This window comes from Crocodylus porosus, unplaced genomic scaffold (genome assembly GCF_001723895.1).
Source record: "Crocodylus porosus isolate Cpor-Errol unplaced genomic scaffold, CroPor_comp1, whole genome shotgun sequence".
Lineage (NCBI taxonomy): Eukaryota > Metazoa > Chordata > Crocodylia > Crocodylidae > Crocodylus > Crocodylus porosus.
The window spans coordinates 4,472,916-4,492,454 of record NW_017728938.1 but is presented as its reverse complement, the minus strand read 5'-3'; the positions used below and the strand labels follow the sequence as shown (position 1 = coordinate 4,492,454).

The 19,539-nt window shown below is 47.3% G+C and overlaps 2 protein-coding genes across 6 annotated transcripts in view; one reads left to right on the top strand and one right to left on the bottom strand.

Annotated features, from left to right (window-relative positions):
- Positions 1-19,539, bottom strand: part of RNF123 (ring finger protein 123) — a 170,791-nt gene that overhangs the window by 113,071 nt on the left and 38,181 nt on the right. Inside the window, exons 1-7 of one of the 4 annotated variants that reach the window (XM_019547486.1) lie at positions 13,726-13,870; positions 7,728-7,845; positions 6,859-6,943; positions 3,897-3,976; positions 2,640-2,737; positions 472-526; positions 59-144 (exon numbers count right to left, since the gene is read on the bottom strand). In XM_019547486.1, the coding sequence (XP_019403031.1) occupies positions 59-144; positions 472-526; positions 2,640-2,737; positions 3,897-3,976; positions 6,859-6,943; positions 7,728-7,809 (486 nt within the window). In that variant the 5' untranslated portion in view covers positions 7,810-7,845; positions 13,726-13,870. Of the gene's footprint in view, positions 1-58; positions 145-471; positions 527-2,639; positions 2,738-3,896; positions 3,977-6,858; positions 6,944-7,727; positions 7,846-13,725; positions 13,871-19,539 lie in introns of those variants that run through there. The other 3 variants (XM_019547490.1, XM_019547489.1, XM_019547488.1) reach the window with 3 other exon arrangements.
- The window catches only part of FAM166A (family with sequence similarity 166 member A), a 63,578-nt gene continuing 60,437 nt past the window's right edge, over positions 16,399-19,539 (top strand). Inside the window, exons 1-2 of one of the 2 annotated variants that reach the window (XM_019547494.1) lie at positions 16,399-16,435; positions 19,256-19,377. In XM_019547494.1, the coding sequence (XP_019403039.1) occupies positions 19,322-19,377 (56 nt within the window). In that variant the 5' untranslated portion in view covers positions 16,399-16,435; positions 19,256-19,321. The other variant, XM_019547493.1, reaches the window with a different exon arrangement.

Here is a 19,539-nt window from a genome sequence, read left to right as displayed (position 1 = left end):
TGTTAAGGTGGAGAATAAGCTGAGGGCAGTTCTGCCTTATGCTGAGCAATTACCATACCTCCTGATTAAACCTGCAGTTGAGAGTGCACCAGCCAATCTGCATGAGGCCTTGGGAGGAAATGAGCACCTCGTAGATCCATTTCCCTAAAAGAAGTAGCACAGAGGAACAAGGGCAAGTTTATACTAGCTCAAAGCACATCTCTACAAAAATGATATGGTTATACTACCAATGCAGTAGAGAAAAGGGTGGGTCTTGGAGAGTTAACACCAGGTCAAACCCAATCCCTCCAAAATCATCCTTCTGTTCCTCAAGAAACAGCTGGAGGAATTTAAGCATTTACAGTCTGAAGCTGCAGTATATCCCCAACTCCTTGACCTCTCAAGTTGTCTAACCTACTATAGCTTCTGTAGGTTTCTGCTCTTTCCACATCATTCTCTCCATGCCCCACTTTTCCACACCCCATTTCTTACCTTTAAACACACAGGTTGTGGCCCTGATGGAGCCAAAGTTACTGTGGCCAATCACCTGAACCAAGGAACAAAAAAACAATTTTTTTTTTTTTTTTTACAGCTAAACAAAACCGCCGCTTCCTTTGGCCTAGCCCTCCATCTCCCATGGACTGTCCCAGTGAATGCAGCCAATTCAAATGGGAGAGAGTTGCTAGAAAAGGCAGTGTCTAGGCTCTCAGGATCCCAGAAACAGACTTAGAGCCATTAGCAGCAGCTAGTCCAGAGCCATCTAGATCAGGGGTTGTCAACAGAGGGTACTTGGGAAGGCCCTAGGGGGTACACACAGGCGAGTGGGGACGAAGCGCTGCCATGCACCATCCCATGCTGCCATGCAGGCACTGGCCACCCAGTTGGATGCAAGGGGTGAAGAAAGCTCGCGTGCAGCAGCTGCTGCCGCTCCATGTTTGGCCGTGTGCCACTCCCCCTACTCACTCCCCACACCCTGCCCCTCATCTGGCCACTGAGGGTACACTGCTCCACATCCAGCCACCACGGGTACACTGATCAAAAAAGGTTGAAAACCCCTGATCTAGATGATCTAGGTTTGTGTACAGTCCATAGTGCCTGTTATAGTCAAATGAATGCAGAGCTCAGCTGGTGGGATAACGGCCCAGTAGGGGAAGCTGGTTCCTAATAAATGAGAACATACAGATGCAGCTCCTGCAAGGAAAAAGGGGAAGCACTGCTGAGTGTAAGAGGGACAGATACCTAAATGTTAGATAGGCTACAGGCTCAATACAGCTGGCCAGAGATTCCACCCTATTTACTGTATTGCCCTCTGCAAATTCTCCTGACGCTAAAAGAACGTCACCAGAGCAGACAAGGCAAACATTTTAAAGGGGAAATTACTTATGTTAATTTGGTTTGATTTGAGAATTAGCTGTTAATACAGGGGAAGAGAGGTAATGAGATGGTGAACAGAGAGGCAAGAACGGCTGAGAGAAGACTAGGGCATGTTCCCTTGTGAGAGCAAGGAACAGCAAAGCCCTGAGAAAGAGCAAGAGAGCATGTAGGCACAGGAGCTCATACCCTAGAATGAGACCAGGGTACAAGGAGGCAACGTTGGAGAAAGAGGGCTCCTATACACATTCAGGGAGGCTGTTCCGATGCGCTGTATTTACAGTGCATCAGAGCAGATTCAATTCATCAAGTCTGCTGGAGGATAGTAATTGCCATGCTCCAGCACACTCTAGTGTCATGTGCATCAGCGTCCCTGCACTGAAAAATGGTGGTGGGGCTCTTTAAACTGAATTTTGTTTGATAAGCTTTAGATCAAAGCACTCCAATGCCATTTTTCAGTATGGTAATGTTGATACAGATGATGTTCCAGGTGCTTTTAATTAGTGTGACTCTTGGAGCTGCACTAATCAAAGCGCCCCTCCCCTTGCCACCTCCTGGACAACATCTATAAATGCCCAGAGGAGCTAACTACCACTAGGTTGTATCAATCTAGTCTTTGAAAGAGTCTGTGAGGGACACAAAAGCTACAGTAATTGGAAGTCAAATGGGAGCAGCAGGGACATCTGGTCAAAGAGATAGTGGAAATGTAAGGACAAGTTAAGTGCACCGGTGTAGCTTCTCCCTGATGGATCACAGGATAAAGGGCAAAGGAATAGTCCTAGGAGCCCAGGGGGAAGAACAAGAATACTGATCAGAGGGAGAAAGGAACAGTCTGTCCTGGTCCTGCTGACCTTAGACCTTTGCATATCCAGCAGTTCTGTTTATTGTCTTTGATTTCTTTACACATTCAACAACTTACCTAGCAGTACCAAGGTAATACAGCATACAGGCAAAAATGCAATGAAATCTTGAGGTAACTTTGAAACAACTTAGAACAACTTCAGAGTCTCAAAACTCTAAAAAAAAAACATATAGTGAAGTAAGATGAAAGCAGAAGCAGCTCACCAAGGAGTGCAGCTTTAAGACACTGCTAGAACTTTTTCTCCAGGAGAGCCTGTTTCACTCAAGATGCTAGAGACTCCCCCTTGAGTAAAAAAAGAGCATCATCGCTACACACCAAAAGGATGGCAACAGGGATTTGGGGTGAGGAAATTCCTGTAAGAGGCCCAAAGACAGCACACTTTAAGCCACAAAGATCCATTCTACAAAGTGCCACTTGTCACACTCACCCCAAGAAGATCATCATCAACCAGCAGGAGCCCTTCAAAACCACTTGTGTGGTCCAACACCACAGTAGGAGGCCCAAGACGCCCATCTACTATCTGATCTGAAATGAGAGTTGCAGAAAAACCAATCAGAGAATGCTGTGTGCATTTAGAATACAATAACTGAATGGACACTATTGGCTAAACTAGAGCTGAATTCTGACATTGAGTAGGAACAGTAAAGTAGTGTCACTAGTATTATCAGAATTTAGCCAAGAAGCAGCCAGCTCACAAGCCAATTTTTACACAATACCTGACACATTTGTCCTTACAGTCTCAGAGGCAATAAGTGGTTTCAAACAGTTTAGAGATGAGGTTAAGCCCCCTACTCCCCTGCCGAAAAAACAAAGTCAAATCAACAGGCACAGGTCAGATCAAACTGCACAAGGTGCAAAATGTTCCCTTCTTTAGCGGCATTGTCTGAATATGCTCTAGCACAGTGGTTCTCAACCTTTTTCACAATGGGACCCAACAGCATAACTATCAGCTTGCCCTGACCCACACCCAGTTTGGACCCACAGTGTGCATCTCTCTCTCCTTCCTTTCCCTCCAGCTGTTGCATCTGGCCCCCTTCCTCCCTCTGCCACTGCTTTATGCTGCCCTGCTGTATGCTCATCACCCCGCACCCTCCTCCCTCCATGCAGCCTTGCAGTATTTCTCTCAGACTTTCCCACCACCCTTTAAAATCTTCTTGCAACTCGCGGGTTGAGAAATGCTGCTCTGGCAAATACTTGCCCAACTCAAAGAAACAAATTCCTAAGAGAATGGATAAAATCCAACAGGCAGTAGGTCAGGGCTCAGAGGGAATGCAGTTAGAATGGTGAAAATGAGTCATTCTCTGGATTCTTCTTCTATCAACATAGCATGGCATTCCACAATTAGAATGGAACACACCATTTCTCCTGGCAAGACGTGCTATGTCATTGTAATAAGAAGTGTCCAATCTCTACCCAAACCAGACCTCACTAAACAAGAAGTCCATTGCTTTGCAATTGCCTCCCCATAAGGAAATATGGCTATTACAATTATAAACTGACCTGCCATATGGTTAGCCCACAAGTGTTTAATACATAGGATATCGCAAGATGAAAGATTAGAAGCAAAGAAAGCAAGTAAGGAATGAATCTCATTTAAGAAACTCTCCCATGAGATACCTTCCTTCCCCCACTACAGCAGTACACAAGGAATCTTTAACAGGACTAGACACCCAGCATCTCCTACCTCCACTATCATCAGAACCACTGTCCTCTGCTAGCAAACGATCAAGGTGCTCCTGCAGGTTCTGGAATGTCAGGGGTTTTCTGAGAAGGAAAAAGAACCTTTCAGAGGACTCACCAATTCCCCACATTTTAAAGAGTTCAAGCCTTACAGGCCTTGCAAAATCAGAGCTTCCCCAGTGTTCTCACATTGCCTTTCACTGTCACTGCTACTTGTAAGTTACATTTACTTGTGTTATGTTATGTAGCTTAAGCCAAGGAACCTGCTGCCCAAGGTGAGGCAGGGTCAAATGTTGAACCATATAAGAATAGTATCTGCACAGAAAGTAGCTGACATACAGAAGACTCTCAGATCTTTTTGATTGCCAACTGGGCTCAGGAGAAACCCATATAAGGAGTAATGTAAAACTGGTCAGCTGGATTATTAACATTTATTTTTGCATTAGTATAGTACCCCTGGCACAGATGAGAACCCCACAGACTAAGCACTGTATACACTAGTGATTCTCACTCAGGGCACAGAAGCACCCTGGGGTGTCTTGAGATCCTTTCCAGGGTACTATGGGAAGCCACACAATGTTAGGGCTGTTAAGTATGCATACATGAGCCACAAGATAAACCCAGAGATTTCAAATAAGAAACCATAATGTTAAAACATTCTGGCCTCCTGTGGTCTTTGAGGTCTTTGCAACAGAAGAATTGCTTTCTTGTTATTATTTTGTAGTTCAGAAAAAATGAAAACTAAGCCTGACATTTTCTGAGGTGTGAGCTGAGAACCACTGGGATACACAAAGAATTAAGAAATAGATTACTGCCCAAGAAACTTACAACATGAATAAATAAGGAGAGACAATAGAGCTATGCAGATAGAGAGACAGACAGATGAGAGGGAACAAGTAAACAATAAGATAATGCTGGTTGACACAAGAAACCACTGATGTGCCGACTGCTACTTAAGAATGATCAAGACTTTGCAGATATCACAAAAAAGAGTTTAAGAAAAGGTCTGGAGGAGAGTAATGAGGTAGCCTCATGGAACCTTCTTCCATACATAGTTAAAGCCAGTGCCCATGTAGCCAGCAACATAGCTATGGCTAGTCAAGCTGGGCACCAACCCCAGGCACCAACTTACAGGGTATGCCCCTCCTCCCAGAATTCTTTGCCACAGCAGGAACAACCCAGCAGCTGCAGCCCTATGCCCAGCAGTGTATTCGGGGGTGGAGAGGGAATAACATCATCCCCCCCCAGAAGGTTTTGCCCTGGGAAGCACAGCCCTGCTCCCAAGGGTGGGAGGGCAGACAGCACCAAAAGGAACCCCCCAGGGAGCCTGTACCATTGCCTGTCCCTCAGTGGCAGTCTGAGCTAATACAGCTACAGCAGCAGCAGTAGCAGCTGCCACTCAAATGAGGAGAGCTCTAGTAGGTAAGATTCTGCCTTTTCTTCCTCTCCCGCATCACTTTCTAGTGATCAACACAGTTTTCCCCCTCAACTCCCCCACAGCTGTTCCTGGCACTGAAAGTACTTGCTATACTTGTGTGTGGAGCCACTGGATCCAGCACACGGAAACAGGAGACTTTAGTGACTTTCTAGTGGTAGGGGGCTTTGTCCACACTGTGGCTGGGCAGAGGGAACTTTGCCCAAACTGCAGTCAGATGACAGGGAAATGCAGTGGTGGCAGCAGCTGCCAGGTCCTTGAACCAGCCCACCTTGGACATGAGCTGGATCATTTCTGCCTACTGCTTGAAAACACTTACTAAGCACTAGTTTAGACCATGGCTAGAGTCGCAAACTATGTAAGCTCTTCCAGCATGGCAACTTGCATTAGCTGAAATATGAGAGGTGTTAACACCTGGGTTCAGGTAACAGGCTTACACACCTCAACTCAAATGCAGAACGAGGCTGGCCAAACAGAAGCCATTTTTGGGTCACATCCTCTTTCCCTGCCTGTCCGTCCCTATGTTCTTAAGGCTCAAATCAGCAGACAAAGGAACCCATAGTTCTGAAAATGGAACACACATGCAAATGCAACATTCCAGTGCACACTGGCTGGGATAGCTAGTGGCAAAGTAACATGACAGATCTTCCCCTATAATGTCTGCTTGCCAAAAGCAAATGGGTCAAAAGCAATTTTTAGCAGCACTAAAGCTCAACTATGAGCTCAGAATCTAAGTACAGAATGTGAAATGTGAACCCAGCAGTTCTTTAAATACAAACAGCCAGCAGGAGGAATTCTTCATACAGCTGCCCACTGACCACCAATCTCACCACCTTTGAAGTGACATGATCTGCAATTGCAAGACTGAATGCAAGGGATTCTTACACATAAACATAAAAACAAACTCGAAAACATAACAGGGAAGGGAAAATCAACACTGTAATTTGGGGTCTAGCTTTACTTTTGTTCTTCACAGTTTCCTTCAGATGATATTTAGTAACAAAAAGGGCAATACACCATATTTTACTGCTAAGGCAGCAGAAGAAAAGATTATTGCTATAGAGAGTGTCACAGCATTTAAGTATAACAATCTAGCATCATATCTAACTAAAAGGTACTGAATGCCTAGCTTTCATGACTTCTGCACTTTGTATTTTAAATTACTGCCACTGCATAAACAAATTAGGAAAACTTGCACACAAATGATCAGATAAATGCCCAGCCAGCCATGTATATATGCAATCACCAAATTTACAGTATGTCTGTAAGTAAGCTGTGGCCAAAATATACATGCACAATTCTGAAAATCAAACCCTTTAAGCCAAGTTGTCTGAGAAGCCATTAAATATGAAACAAAGAAATCACTTCTGCAATACAATGCTGTTTTCTGATCTGGTTGTCTTGGTGCCAGCATCACCGTGGCCCTGTCACACAGGGACTCTGGAAAGAGCCTATCAGTTAAACACGCCATTATATGTTAGGATCACAGGCACAGCTTCACTTGCCATTAAATGGATCAGGAGTCTAGTACCTGTAAGCTGCTGCTGGCAGGCTCCCATCAGCACTGGGAAAGACACGATGCAGATAGGTATTCAGCAGTTTGCTATTCACTATTCCTACAGTGAACAGAAAAAACAAAATGAACGATGGTAAGTCAGAAGTAAAGATGATCTGAGGTAACCTCCTTCAGGGATGGGTAAGAGGTCTCCAACTATTTCACAATTCATTCTTGGTGTCATTTAAAGCTTTTGCAGATATTTGTGAACTGCTCTAAGAAGCTGTTGGAATGTGGGATACTGTCAACCACTACCCCTCTAGTCTGATCAAAAGCCCTCCCCAAAACACAAAATTTCACAAGGTGTCCCCACATCTACAGTTTCTTTCCGAGTCTTCCTGGAGGCACAGGAGCAGGCAGTTCTAAAGCCAAGCCCAATTTGTCTGAAGCCACAGACTCTCTAGTTTCTCTAATAATAAGCAGCCAAATTACAGTCCTTAGGACAGGTTCTTTCTAGACACAGAACACCAATAAAATGAGTCAAATACATTCTATGGTCCTTCCTGGCTCAAATGGAGGGAGAAGATCCTTAAGTGCCTTAAAAGTTGTTGTCTATACAGGGGATTTGCACAATTCCAGCCTGTAATTGTTGCACTAAGGCAACATCTAGCTCAGACACTTGAATACTTGGCACCACTGCAGTTCACCTCTGCTTTTAAATAGAGTTAACTTCCCCATGGAAAGTTGGGGCTATGACTAGGATTTGGCATCAACAGATGAGTAAGTGGAATTAAGGAAGAAGATGCCCAGTGTGGAATAGGAACACTTAACTACTTCTGTCCACAGGTCATTCTAGAAACAGTTTGGCATTCTTCCCAAACAGCATCTACACATGCGACTCATACCTGTAACCTTAGGCTTTTCCAGCTCAGTACTCAGCCTGTAGTTCTTCCGGACAAAGGCTGTCCCAGCACCTCTTGACGTCATTCTTCACAGCCGTGAGAATAGCCACTACACTCAAAGCTGAAACCAAATGCAGAATGTTCTGTTACTGGAAAGTTAACTAAGTAGTAAGTTAAACCTGACCTTAATCTCACCTGAGGGTCAGGAAAGAGTGAGACAGTTGTCACAACACATTGTAATTCAATATTTCCCAGCATCTATCCCAGGCCACTGAATCAATCCACAAGAGTACCAGCCATTGTTCTCCAACCCATTCTACCACACATGTTCCAGGCTGCCGCAACATAGAATCTCCCAGGCAAGCTTCATTCTGAGTTACAGCTGGAGCTAATGCGGGGGTGGGCAAAATGCAGCCTGTGGGCCAGATGTAGCCCCCCAGGCCAGTCTATCCGACCTACAGGGCTCCTAAAAAATTTAGAAAATTAATATTTATCTGCCCCGGCTGCCTCTCCCCTCGACGGCTTGTCAAAATTCAGTAAGCAGCCCTTTGCCCAAGATAATTGCCCTCCTCTGAGCTAATGAATTGGGGTAGGGCTATTGTAATACATCAAAGCCCCCTGTGGAAATCTCTCTTTGAAGGCGGTAGGCAGAACAGCCTTATAATGAAGTACTAAGATAAAATATTCCCACGCTGGACATGGCAATGTTCTCTACTTGTTCTTTGATACAAGTATATTGATACCCAACAGCTTTTCTATCTGCTAACTTTTCAAGCAGGAGCTGGTGTAGGCAGCAAGACGGGGGAGGACACAAAGAAGCCTGAACGTGACTACAGCAGAATGTCCGTGGTTGCAAAACAGATGGGAGGGCCGAGGTTACTCAGAGGCTTTGAGAGACAGAATGTCATTTAGCTGCAAAAGAAATAGATGTGACATGTTTATAAAGTTAAAACCTAGCACTTATCTGAAGATTTGAGCCTTCCCAAGATCACTAGAACACAGAAGCAAGACACTTCAAGCAATACCTCCTATATTTGAGTGCATCACGCACACAAATCAGAGACTAAAACAGTCCTCTACCCTTCACCCCAGGTGTTTAAAAAGGCAGGTGTCAAAAAGCACAGATCTGCAAGCTGGCTGTACTCTAGACATCAATTATAAGCCATCCCCTATATATGAGCAAGCAGCACATTGGGGGAAAATCATTATAATCTTCCCTTGAGGGCAAATACTTGATAAACATCACTGTTTTTATGTTCTAAAGAAATGGAGCAGAGGGATACAGCAAAGGTATAGGTAGCATGAAGCAAGTATATGCTTCATTGTTGTAGACAGTACCATATCAGGTGCAGAAGGTAGCTGAAAGGAAAACTGGAGAACTGCCTACCCACTCTACTAGAGTATTATCTAAAAACCACATTACAAATAATTCAAAGTTAGGCTGTACTAAAACCACAAAGTGGCTTTTATCTGAGATTCTGGTAGGAACTGAAGAACAAAACTACTGCAGTACAAACACTGCATACCTTTCAAACTCTACACATGGTAGCCTGTACTATGCAAGCTTTCTAAACACGCAAGGCAATGTTAAACTTGCTTCTGCTAATGCCGAAACAGCTCAAAGAATTCTAAACAGGGAATCCAATTCACTTTTTCCAGAGCTGTACTGGCTTATTCTAATCCATCAGAATGCTTTGAAACAGTGAAGAAAACTGAAAAGAAACCACCAACATTGTAGAGTATTTTAGATTTTCTAAGGACAAGTATTCTCCTTGCTCCCCTCACCATAAGAGGAGCATTAAGGAAATGTGATAGGAACACCATAAAAAGGTGAGGTGCTGCCACGGTGACCAAGCACTTGTTAAGTCTACAGGAAGCAAACAGCCAATTCTCAGCCTGAAAACATTAGAAGCCAGTGTCTGTAGATTACTGCCAGAGCCATTGTTATCAACAGGTCTAATAACTTCCTGAAAGACAGAATGGAAAAAGATGGCATGGCAAAAAACTACCATCAGCAAAGTATGTTGTTTAGCTGCTCAGTTTTTGCAAAGGCCTGACAGATCAACAGGCAGTACAAATACAGATCTAGTTGAACACTAAAAAGAAAAACATCATGCACGTGGGACATGCACTGCTATCCGTCTGCTGCATTCTCTTTTGGTGTTCCTTGCCAAATGCGACCAGTTTTCCCAACTAGATTAGTGCAGGTGGCTCTGCGATATGCCCTCTACAAGGTTGCCACTGCCAAAACTTTATCTAAAAAGGACAAAAACCAGATAAGCATAATATCCATCTTTGATGCAATATCAGAAAGCAAACTGAGACCGCTCTTAACTAGAATCTACTGCCTACTTCCAGAAATAGACTCTTTATTTTCTGGAGGCAAAAGGAAGTTCAGAGTGGCAATATGATTCTTCCCAGTATCACTGGAACACAGACTACGACAGTGATGCTCAAACTGGGTACCATGGTACCTTGGAGTGTCTTGAGATCCTTTCATGGGTACCAAGAAGCCATGCAGTCTTAACACTGTTGGGTGCGCAAATGAGACTCAAACATAAACCTAGAAGCTTCATACAGGAATTCATAGTGTTAAAAGAATTCTGACCTGTTGTGGTTGTTCTGAATTTTTTGCTAAAGGAGAATTACTCTATTATTTTTCTGTGGTAAAAAAACACTGTCCTTTTGCAAGGGATACCTTGAGTCTATCAAGGAGTGCTTTAAGTCTACAATGGCTGAAAACAGCTGGACAAGGATCACAAACACTACATGCGCCGCACTTTTGTTTCCCTCATGATATATAGCAGAAACTTTTTGGAGGACAGTCAGTGGCCTCAGTCCTTTTGGAAACCATAAAAATGGCATCTTTATTAGGGGCCTCCCCACATTATTGTGATTGTAAGCATGTTTACTGGTAGCACAAATAGCTTTAATTCCAACAAAACAGCTAGCATATCAGATAATTGAAAAAAATGGGTCAGATGGGAGAAACTACTTAACTTCACTTACTTATACAACTTGATTTTTCTATGTACCTTTGATAAATGCTGATGAGTCTCAGCTATACAAAAAGCCTCCTGCTTGCTAGCTAAAGGGACATGGAAAACATACCAGACACTGAAGAAATCTCTTAAAGGCATTATTTTAACAACAGTAAACACATTTGATAAAAAAAAAAAAAATTCATTGTTACCTAAAACCTGTGCAGGTTTGGGGAAGAAACGATCTTTCTTCCCTGCAGAAAAATGCATGAATCACTGAATAAGCAGCTGAATCTGGTCTTAATTACAGATAAGCTAATACCATTATATAAATGACTCCATCTCTGCCTAGGCTTTCAGTTCAGGAACTACAACTCCACAGGATGCTGCTTTCAGGGTCAGAAGCAGAGGTATCTCCTCTGACAGCAGTGCAGGCAGCCAAGTACCCCATACTATTTACATTATATACATGTTATTTCATACTGCTACAAAGTGGGTAGTGCTACAAAAAAATCATTACAGGGTATGCACATGTGAAGATCCCCTTGCAGGAGCACAATGAAGTCACCACAAGGGTACCTTCTCAGAGCAGGGAGTGATAAGGAGCTGCTCCTCAGCATCCCCTGCCCCCAGGGGAGTCAGTCAGTAAGGGTGACAGACCCAATCGGCTGTTGCCACAGTGGGAACAGCTAAAAGGACTGCCCACAAGTCACCTACAGCATCAAGGGCTAACTGGGCAGCCTCTACCACCCAATCAGCCCCAGCTGTCACTGCAGCCCCATCACCCTTTCAGCTGGGCAGCAAGTGACGGGGCTGCTGGAAAACCACCTGTGGCTGTAAGATCTAGTGCAGTTCACAGACACCTCCAATAACTACCCCTTTTGCAAGCAGAGGAAGACCCTGGCACACATTTACCTGGAGTGTGCCAGGCTGCAGCCCTTGCAACACCTCCTCCAGAATCTCCTGCTGAGGTTCTGGCTACACCACTCCCCTCAACTTGTTATTTATATGCTCCCTGCTCGTAGCCCCACCAAGGCCCAGGACCTTTTGGTCAACATCCTCCTAGCCCTGGGCAGGAAGGAGGACCTGGGGGCTGTGGGGCTGCTTTCCTCACCCTACTTTGTTCCCATCTCCGAGCAGAGTATCACTGGGTAGTGTCCACTAGCTCCTTGGATTCATTTGAGGGCCAGCGGGCACTGTCTGGTGTGCTCTGCTCAGCATCCCCCCTTGGCATTCCTGTTCTGAACCTCTGACCTCCACTCCTGTCCCTGTTTTTTTCATTATTTGTCCCCAGTAATCAGTTGAAATCTTTTTCTGTAGCTTCCTCATCTGAGGGAGACTAAAAAAATTAAGTGGTAGGCCTGGGCCCATACCCCTGAAGGATGACAAATAGGCCTGTGGGGCTGTAAGGGCTGACAGGGCAGGTCTCTGCCACCCAATCAGACTGTCCTGCTGTAGCAGCCCCATTATCCTTACCACCTGGTGGCAGGGGAAACAGGACAGTCTGCAAACTACATGATGACATGGACTTATTACAGGGGTCAACAAAATATGGCCCGCCGCCTGGATCCAACCCACAGAGGGACTTTGTCCAGCCCACAGTGGGTCCTGCAGTCCCACCTGGTCCAGCCCATGCTGCATCCCACCTCCCCCTGGGCACAGTGGGGCTGGAGCGGCTCTGCAGCTGGCCTGCCTTTCTAGGCAGCCCAGGCAGTGGCAGCTCCTTCCAGCTACTGCTGCCGCTGGCTCCAGCCCAGTGGGACCAGCACACACAGTTCCATCCCAGCCTGCCCCACACCTGCTCCAGGCTTGGCCCAAATGAGCAGACCAGCTCCTGACTAGCCAGAACCCATGCGCACAGTCCTGACCCAGGCCTGCCTAGTGCCTGCTCCAGACTCACCCACCCATGCTGAGCAGTGGCCTGGCAGAAGCTGTTGCCTGGCATGCTAGTCTGCTACTGCCAGACCCTTACTGCTGCCTAGAGCCCACACCTGGGCTGTCCTGCAGCTCCCCTGCACCGCCACCGCTGCCCTGCCAGGCAGCCTGGAGGCAGTGGCAATGGTGGCAGAGAGGAGCTGCAACGCCGCCCAAGGAATGAACTCTGGGAGGCTGCAGCGAGAAGGGCCTGGCAGTGGTGAGGGGGAGGGGCCGCTTTTCTCCCAGACAAGCAGCAGCTTCTGCCTGGCCACGGCCCCTGCTCGGGGTGGGCGGGCACTGGGAGCAGGCGCAGGGCAGGCTGGGTTGAGGGCTGCCTGTGTGAGCTCTGGCTGGTCTGTTCCAGCCAGGACGAGTCCAGGGCTGGGGTCGGGGCTGGTGGTGGTGGCTGTGGCCTGTGGGCACACATAACTGCCTGCCCCTGCTGCTCTTCTGTCACCTTTGCCACCTGGTAGGAACAGCAACAGCTGGCCCTTGCAGGGCTCCCCGACAGGTCACTGCAGGGAAGGCTTTTAGGGGACCAACTGCTCTCCCTCCCTTCCTCTGAAGGGAAGGAAGGGCCAAGCACTGTCCGTCTTGTTGCAGCAAAGATTAGGCAACACGACAAACATCCCGAGCGCACACACGGCCGCGTTGTGTGGCGCTAAAGCAGCCTGTATCGCACCACAAGTGTCACGCCTGTCAGCCGCCGAAGCAGCCTCTGCCAGATCAGCCGCCTGCTGCTCTGCTCCTCGGTGACTGTGACGAGCTCCCCCGCCCCAAGCCCGGAGTCCTCGTTTCCGTGGAGAAGACACTCTCGGCCGCAGGGCGCTGGCGCCCAGCCCCGTCCCGGCTTCCAGTCCTCTCCATGAGGCCCCGAGCGCGGAGCACTGCGGACAGCGGGGCCGGGAGCCCCGCAGGAGCCGCGCGAACAAGGCCCAGCTCCGCGGGCGCTGCCCCCTCGGGCCCCTTGGCGGAGACCTCGCGGGAGGCTCGGACCCGGGACGAGCAACAAAACCACGGCCGCGCCAGGGCCAGCTCGGCCCCGCTGTGGTGCGCCGTCCCGCGTCGGGGGCCCCGGCCCCGGCCCGGCCGCAGCTACTCACCGGCGGCGCCGCTCACAACGCCCGCCCCGCTACGGCGTCTCGGCAGGGACAGGCCGCGGGGCGGGGCGGCCGCAGGCCCCTCGCGGCTGGGGCGGAGCTGCTGGCCCTTGGGGCAGCGCCAAGGGCGGCCGGGAGACCTGGGCGCTGCTCCCTGCCGAGGCGCCCTGACAGCCGGGCCTGACTTCCCCGGGGCGAGCGGGGGCCGGAGCTCGGTCGCCGCCCTCCTGCAGGCTGCGTCGAGGAGCTGCCGGCCCGAGCCCCCCCACCCTGCGATCCGCCCCGGGCGGCATGCGCTCCCAGGTCCCGCGCTGGGCGCCGCTGTCTGCTAGAGACCGGAGCGACCCGCCTTGCGCCGAAGTCCCCAGTCCTCGATCTCCCCCCGTGCCTCAGGTTCACCGGTTCACTCGCTCATGCAGGAGCAGAGCTTGCCTCCCTCCGCCGGACTGCATGGAAAGGTGCCTTATCACAGCAGGACCCATAAGGGCAAAGTCATTTCCTCCGTTCGCCTGAGCATAGGCATCCTGGTCATAGCACTTGGTGCCATTTATAACCTGGGGGGGGAGAAAAGTGACATTTCATATCAAGATGCTGTAACAGGCTTCTGTACCAGGCATTCCTCTGGGTGGAGATAGATATTACCTGTCCATAGTCTCATTTGTGCTGCCTAACATTTTTTTAAGGCAGCACAAATAGATGTCCTTGCCCTTTGTTGCACCGCATGACAGGTACCACACCAGCGGCACAACAAGAAGTAGTAATAGATTCTGCTGCTTTATTGCAGCAGACCTTTGTGGCCCTTTCCCTGCTCACCCAGACCTGTGAAATGGGTCTGGGGAGTGGAAAAAGGGTTTCCCTGCTTGGAAATCTCCACCTGGGACAGGGTGTTCCTAACCCAGCCAGTCCCATGGGGCTGGCAGATAGTGGAAGCACCTTTCCCAGCTGCTTCAGACCTATAGTGCAGGCCTGGGGCAGCAGTGAAAGTGGGGAGATCACATCACCCACATATCCCACACCATCAAGGACAGGGATAACTTATGTTTTGCTTAACAAAGTGGATCAGCTTTGTTGTACACATCATGGCACTGCTGATCTGCTCCATTTGGTGAAGTCTATTTCACTTGATTAAAAAGAGGCAACTCCTGCAGGCAACCGGTAGAGAGCAAGTAAGCCACATACAGCTGAGATAAAAGCCTGCAGACTACTACTAAGGAATAAGGCTGTGTAAAACAGCCTAGAGCATGCTGGATCAAGGAGTCAGCCAGGTTGGACTGCACTGGGGATGGGAAGGAGCCTAGTTGGGCTGACTCCTGGACCTCAATGCCATCTAGCGCTGGGGATGGGAAGTCAGCCCAGCTGGGCTGAGTTCTTTTCCTCAGTGCTGTGGTCAAAACATTTTGACTAGCATTGTTTTGTATCTAGGCTGTTTCGCAGCCCTTTGTTTCATTTTGATTTTGCTGTTTCAACCTTGAAATGAGTCGAAACAGTGTTGAAATGAAACAGCCAGCAACATTTCACACAGCTCTACTGAGGAACTCCTGTGCTTTATCATAAGAGGGAGAGGTTACCAGTAGTGAAGCCTAGGGGCTATATGAGCCTGGCTCTTGGGTTGAGAAGTCAGTTTAGCCTAGGCTGGGGTTGTGGAAGAATTTATCTGAAGCACTAGGATAAGGAGAACTTGGGAATCTATGATAGTCTGTCTGAATTAGATCACAGTGTGGAGCAGAGCTCCTTTGAGGGAAGGCTCTAGGCTGATGAATGGGGGCTACAAAATACAGGCAGTAAGGTAGCTTTGAGAGGCTGATATAGGATAGCCAACTAGCAGTGGTGGCTTTGGATGTGTTAGGCGCTTTCCGGATTGGGAGGGGCAAGAGTTGGTTGGTCATCTTACTTGTAACAACTCGATGGTTTTGTCTGTGTTAGCCATGAGGTATGGGGGAAGACTTCTGCAGGGCAGTAGGGAGGTATTAAGAATGCCTGGTTAAAGGGTACTCTAGGCTAAGCTGGTTGGTGTGGGGGTAAGCTAAGATTGATAACACCAATTTGGGAGGCAAAGACAGGGCAGTACCCTAGTAAGTCAGAATGCAAAATAGTCTTGGAGTGACTGCTAGAGGGCCCCAGATCCATCTTTGCAGGTGGCACCCATTACAATGCTTATATTCACCTTGCCTAAAGCATAGACGATCCTTTTATAGCTTGCTTCTGAGAAGCCTAGCTGGGCTGCCAGGCACCTTCAAAAATGTATGTGGACAAAATCAGCTGCTGCAGTCAGGGGCATCAGAAGCAAAGTCTTAGCTAAGCTACTCAAGTTTGGCAGCTTATACACAAACTTCTTATTTGTTTTACCTATATGGGAAGGCACTCTTCATGTCTCAGGATCTTGGGAGAGGAGCAAGGCAAACAGTCACACCTGTAGATGTAGCTCTTGCTCTGCTGCAGGTAAATCGGAAGAGTTTGCTGCAGAACCAGGCTCAGTAGGCTAATCCAGTCAAGCTGAGAGCATTGGCCACAAGCCTTGCTCCCATGATTGGCACTATCCTTTAAGACCTGCCCTGAGTAAGGCAGACATTTTCCTTATGTATGTGGACATTCATTATAAATCACAATTGCTGCAGTAGGAGACCTGAAGGCTTAATTCTCAGTTCTCCACTCTGCACTAAGGGAGAAAGATCCCTGTGTTCTAGAGCCATGAAGGACCCTGCCTGGCCCCCAGGTAAGTAAGACTTTTTTTAGAACTGTTCTCTCTCATGCCTTCCTTTTCATGTTCCAGCCTCACACCCTAGGAAGCAGGAAACAGCCAGAGGGCAATACACTCTAGACCTGCGTCTGATCTACCCTCTGCCCTGGATCTGGGAGCTGGGCTTGCATATGGTCCTTTTCCCAGCTTTGGGAAGGGAATTATTAGGGGCCACTTCTGTTTGCTTTAAGCCTTCTATATAGCATCAGGCCCTTGGGACTAGATGTTTTGTAAACCTGAGGTAATTCGGTAAGGCCTTTTACATATTAGAGAACTGGAGAATAGATGCACATACCCAAATGTGTATATTTGATTAATCAATGTTCTTCTACTTGAGCACAATATAATGACTGTCACTGTTAGCAGTACTGGTCATGAAAGTGTTGAAGAAACAGGGATCACCTAATATCTTCATGGGCCTGAGCTTCTCTACCTCTGCCTTTGTGGCTGGGGCACTGGCCCTGGCTGATGGTCACAGGGGCTTGTGACCACAGTCCTTCTTATCAGTGAGACCATGTTGCCCAGCGACCTACAGGCAGGATTTCTCTTTCTGCATTCCTGGTGAGCAGGGCAGAATTTCCAGGGTCTTCAACCCATTTCTCTTTCTTCTCCCTCATCCCCCTCACTCCCATTTTCCTTGTCTCCTCTTTCTGTTTGTGCCCTTCCTATTTTCTCTCACACCCATACCATTTTCAGTAACATTTGGGCAAACTCCAAGTTGCTGCTTTACAAATCTCCAAAATGGAGACCCTAAAGAAGGCATCAGAAATAGCCTGAGGTCCATTGGAGTGCATTTGGATCACAGAGTCCAGTACAGCTAGAAATGTTGTTGGAGAGTTTGAGGTCCAGAAGTAAATCCCTTGGATCTCTCAACTATCTCCACAAAGAAGCATGCGGGAAATAGGCCAGAGCTATTTCCACATCCAAAGTGGCCTTGGACTTTGAACTGCATAGCTTTTGGGGGAAAGATCACTAAAGGAGCTTTCTGCCTAAGACAGAACTTAAACAGGCTTTGCTAGGAATATAGAATGCGTATGGAAGACTCAACTGGGTCATAAGTCTCTAAGAAAGCATACTGTGCAAAAGCAAGAACTTGGGAGGAGAAAATCAGGAAAGTAAATGAGTTGCACCTGACAAGGGAAGTTAAGGAAAACTGGATTCTATAAATACTTTGGTCAGAAAAGTGTTTTCTTGTGTGCTGCCCCCCTCTCCCTGCTCCCAAGTCAACTGCTAAAAAGCCAAGGAGTTCCATTAACAGAAGAAGATGCAAAGAAAGAGGAGCTGTTTGACAAATACTCTAGCTTTGTTTTTCACAAAAAAGGTAAGTGGCAACTAAGCATCTAATCAAAATTGCATAGGCAAGGAAGGAGGGAGGTCAAAGATAATGAAAGAAACTGTAATAGCTTTGATTGGCTTAACTGAATTCAAGTGAAACTTGCCTGATGAACTCTGTCTCAGGGTGCTGAAGGAACTGGCAGAAGGGACTTTAAAGCCCCTAGCAATGATATTTGCACAATAGTGAAAGACGGGTGAAATTCCAGGGGACTAGAAAAGGGCCAACATAATGCTTCTCTTCTAAAAATAAATAAATAAATAAATAAAAATCAGGAGATCAACCTAAGTCCCTGGCTGCTGCTTCTGTGTGATATGAAAGGAGTATGACTACCACTATACCCGCTGTGGATCTGCTCCTGTACTATGGCTAGAACTGTCCAACTGACTCTGTTCTGTGGTGGGAGGCATCTGGTGCCAGCAGCAGGATCCGCAGGGCTCCCTGTCCGCCTGCCCTGGGCCACTGGAGCTGGTACAGCGCTTTCGTACTTTTCCCTGGGGGCACGGGGAGGGGACACAACAAAAGACTAAGTTATTGGCACAAAAGCATAAAGCTGTTCAAGTTGGTGTAGGAGGAGAGACCGCTTCCTGGTTAGAAATGTTCTCAGCTTTCTTTTTTTCCAGAACTCTTTCTGTGCCGTTCCCCATCCCCTACTTGAACCAGTTTTCTGCTGGGAGAAAGGTGTTCCTCTCTACACAATGTAGTGCTGCCCACAATCTCGAGCTTTCTTCCTCACGTGGAAACTCTATCCTGGCAATTTTCAAGAGCAGGTTAGACATGCACTCAGCTGGGGTGGTTGATCTTGTCTTGAGCAAAGGCCGTGGTGACTTCACGAAGTTCCCTCCAACTTGGCTTTCGTATTTGTTATTTCCCGGCTTAGTGGTTTAAAAGCTCTTGCACAAAAGGTGGGAAACTCACATTTTAAGGTGTCCTTATCCTGAGCAGACTTGAATTTAGATCTCCCTTCTTCTAGGAGAATACTGTTGTACAGTAGAATAAATAAGGACATTTTCCTTATTGAAGCAGAAGGAAGTTTACCATGTGATAAAGGCACTTTCCCTAGGAGGGAAAAGATCCTTGGTTCTTTTCCCTACTACCAAGCTTATTTCTGTTTTTTCAGTCCATGATTGTGTAATATAAAACAAGGAACAATTGAAGGAACCTGCTATCATAGCCTAATGGTTGTGGGGCACTCTCCTAACACAGACGTAAAGGTGTTGAACACTAGTAGTTAAGGGGACATTCCCATTGTTATAAGTGATGCCAACTAAGTTAACTTGCATTTGGGGAAATGCATAAATTCACCTCACCATGCCCAGTTGTCCGTTTATAGATCTTGGTTCAGAAAACTAGTAGGTACAGTAATTCCATGGCTTGGTTTTTCTTTGAATTGTGAAGTGTGGGGTTTTTTGCCCATGCTGCTGCTGTTTATGATAACTTCACAATGGTTGTCTTGACTACAGTGTTGCTTGACTTTGCTCAATCCTGCATCTGCCTTGCGTGAGCTGACCTCCCACAGTACAAATGCAATGACAGCTCCACAGAGACACAGCCTCTTTACTCCTGAGCCTCACTACATTCCAGGGTAAGTTCCAACTTCGCAGAAGCAGTATGTAATTTTTAATTGTAGAAATAAATTGATCACATTAAGGAAAAATTTTCATAGTTTCATAGTAGCTAGAGTCGGAAGGGACCTAGGTAGATCATCTAGTCCGACCCCCTGCCTTGGCAGGAAAGAGCACCGGGG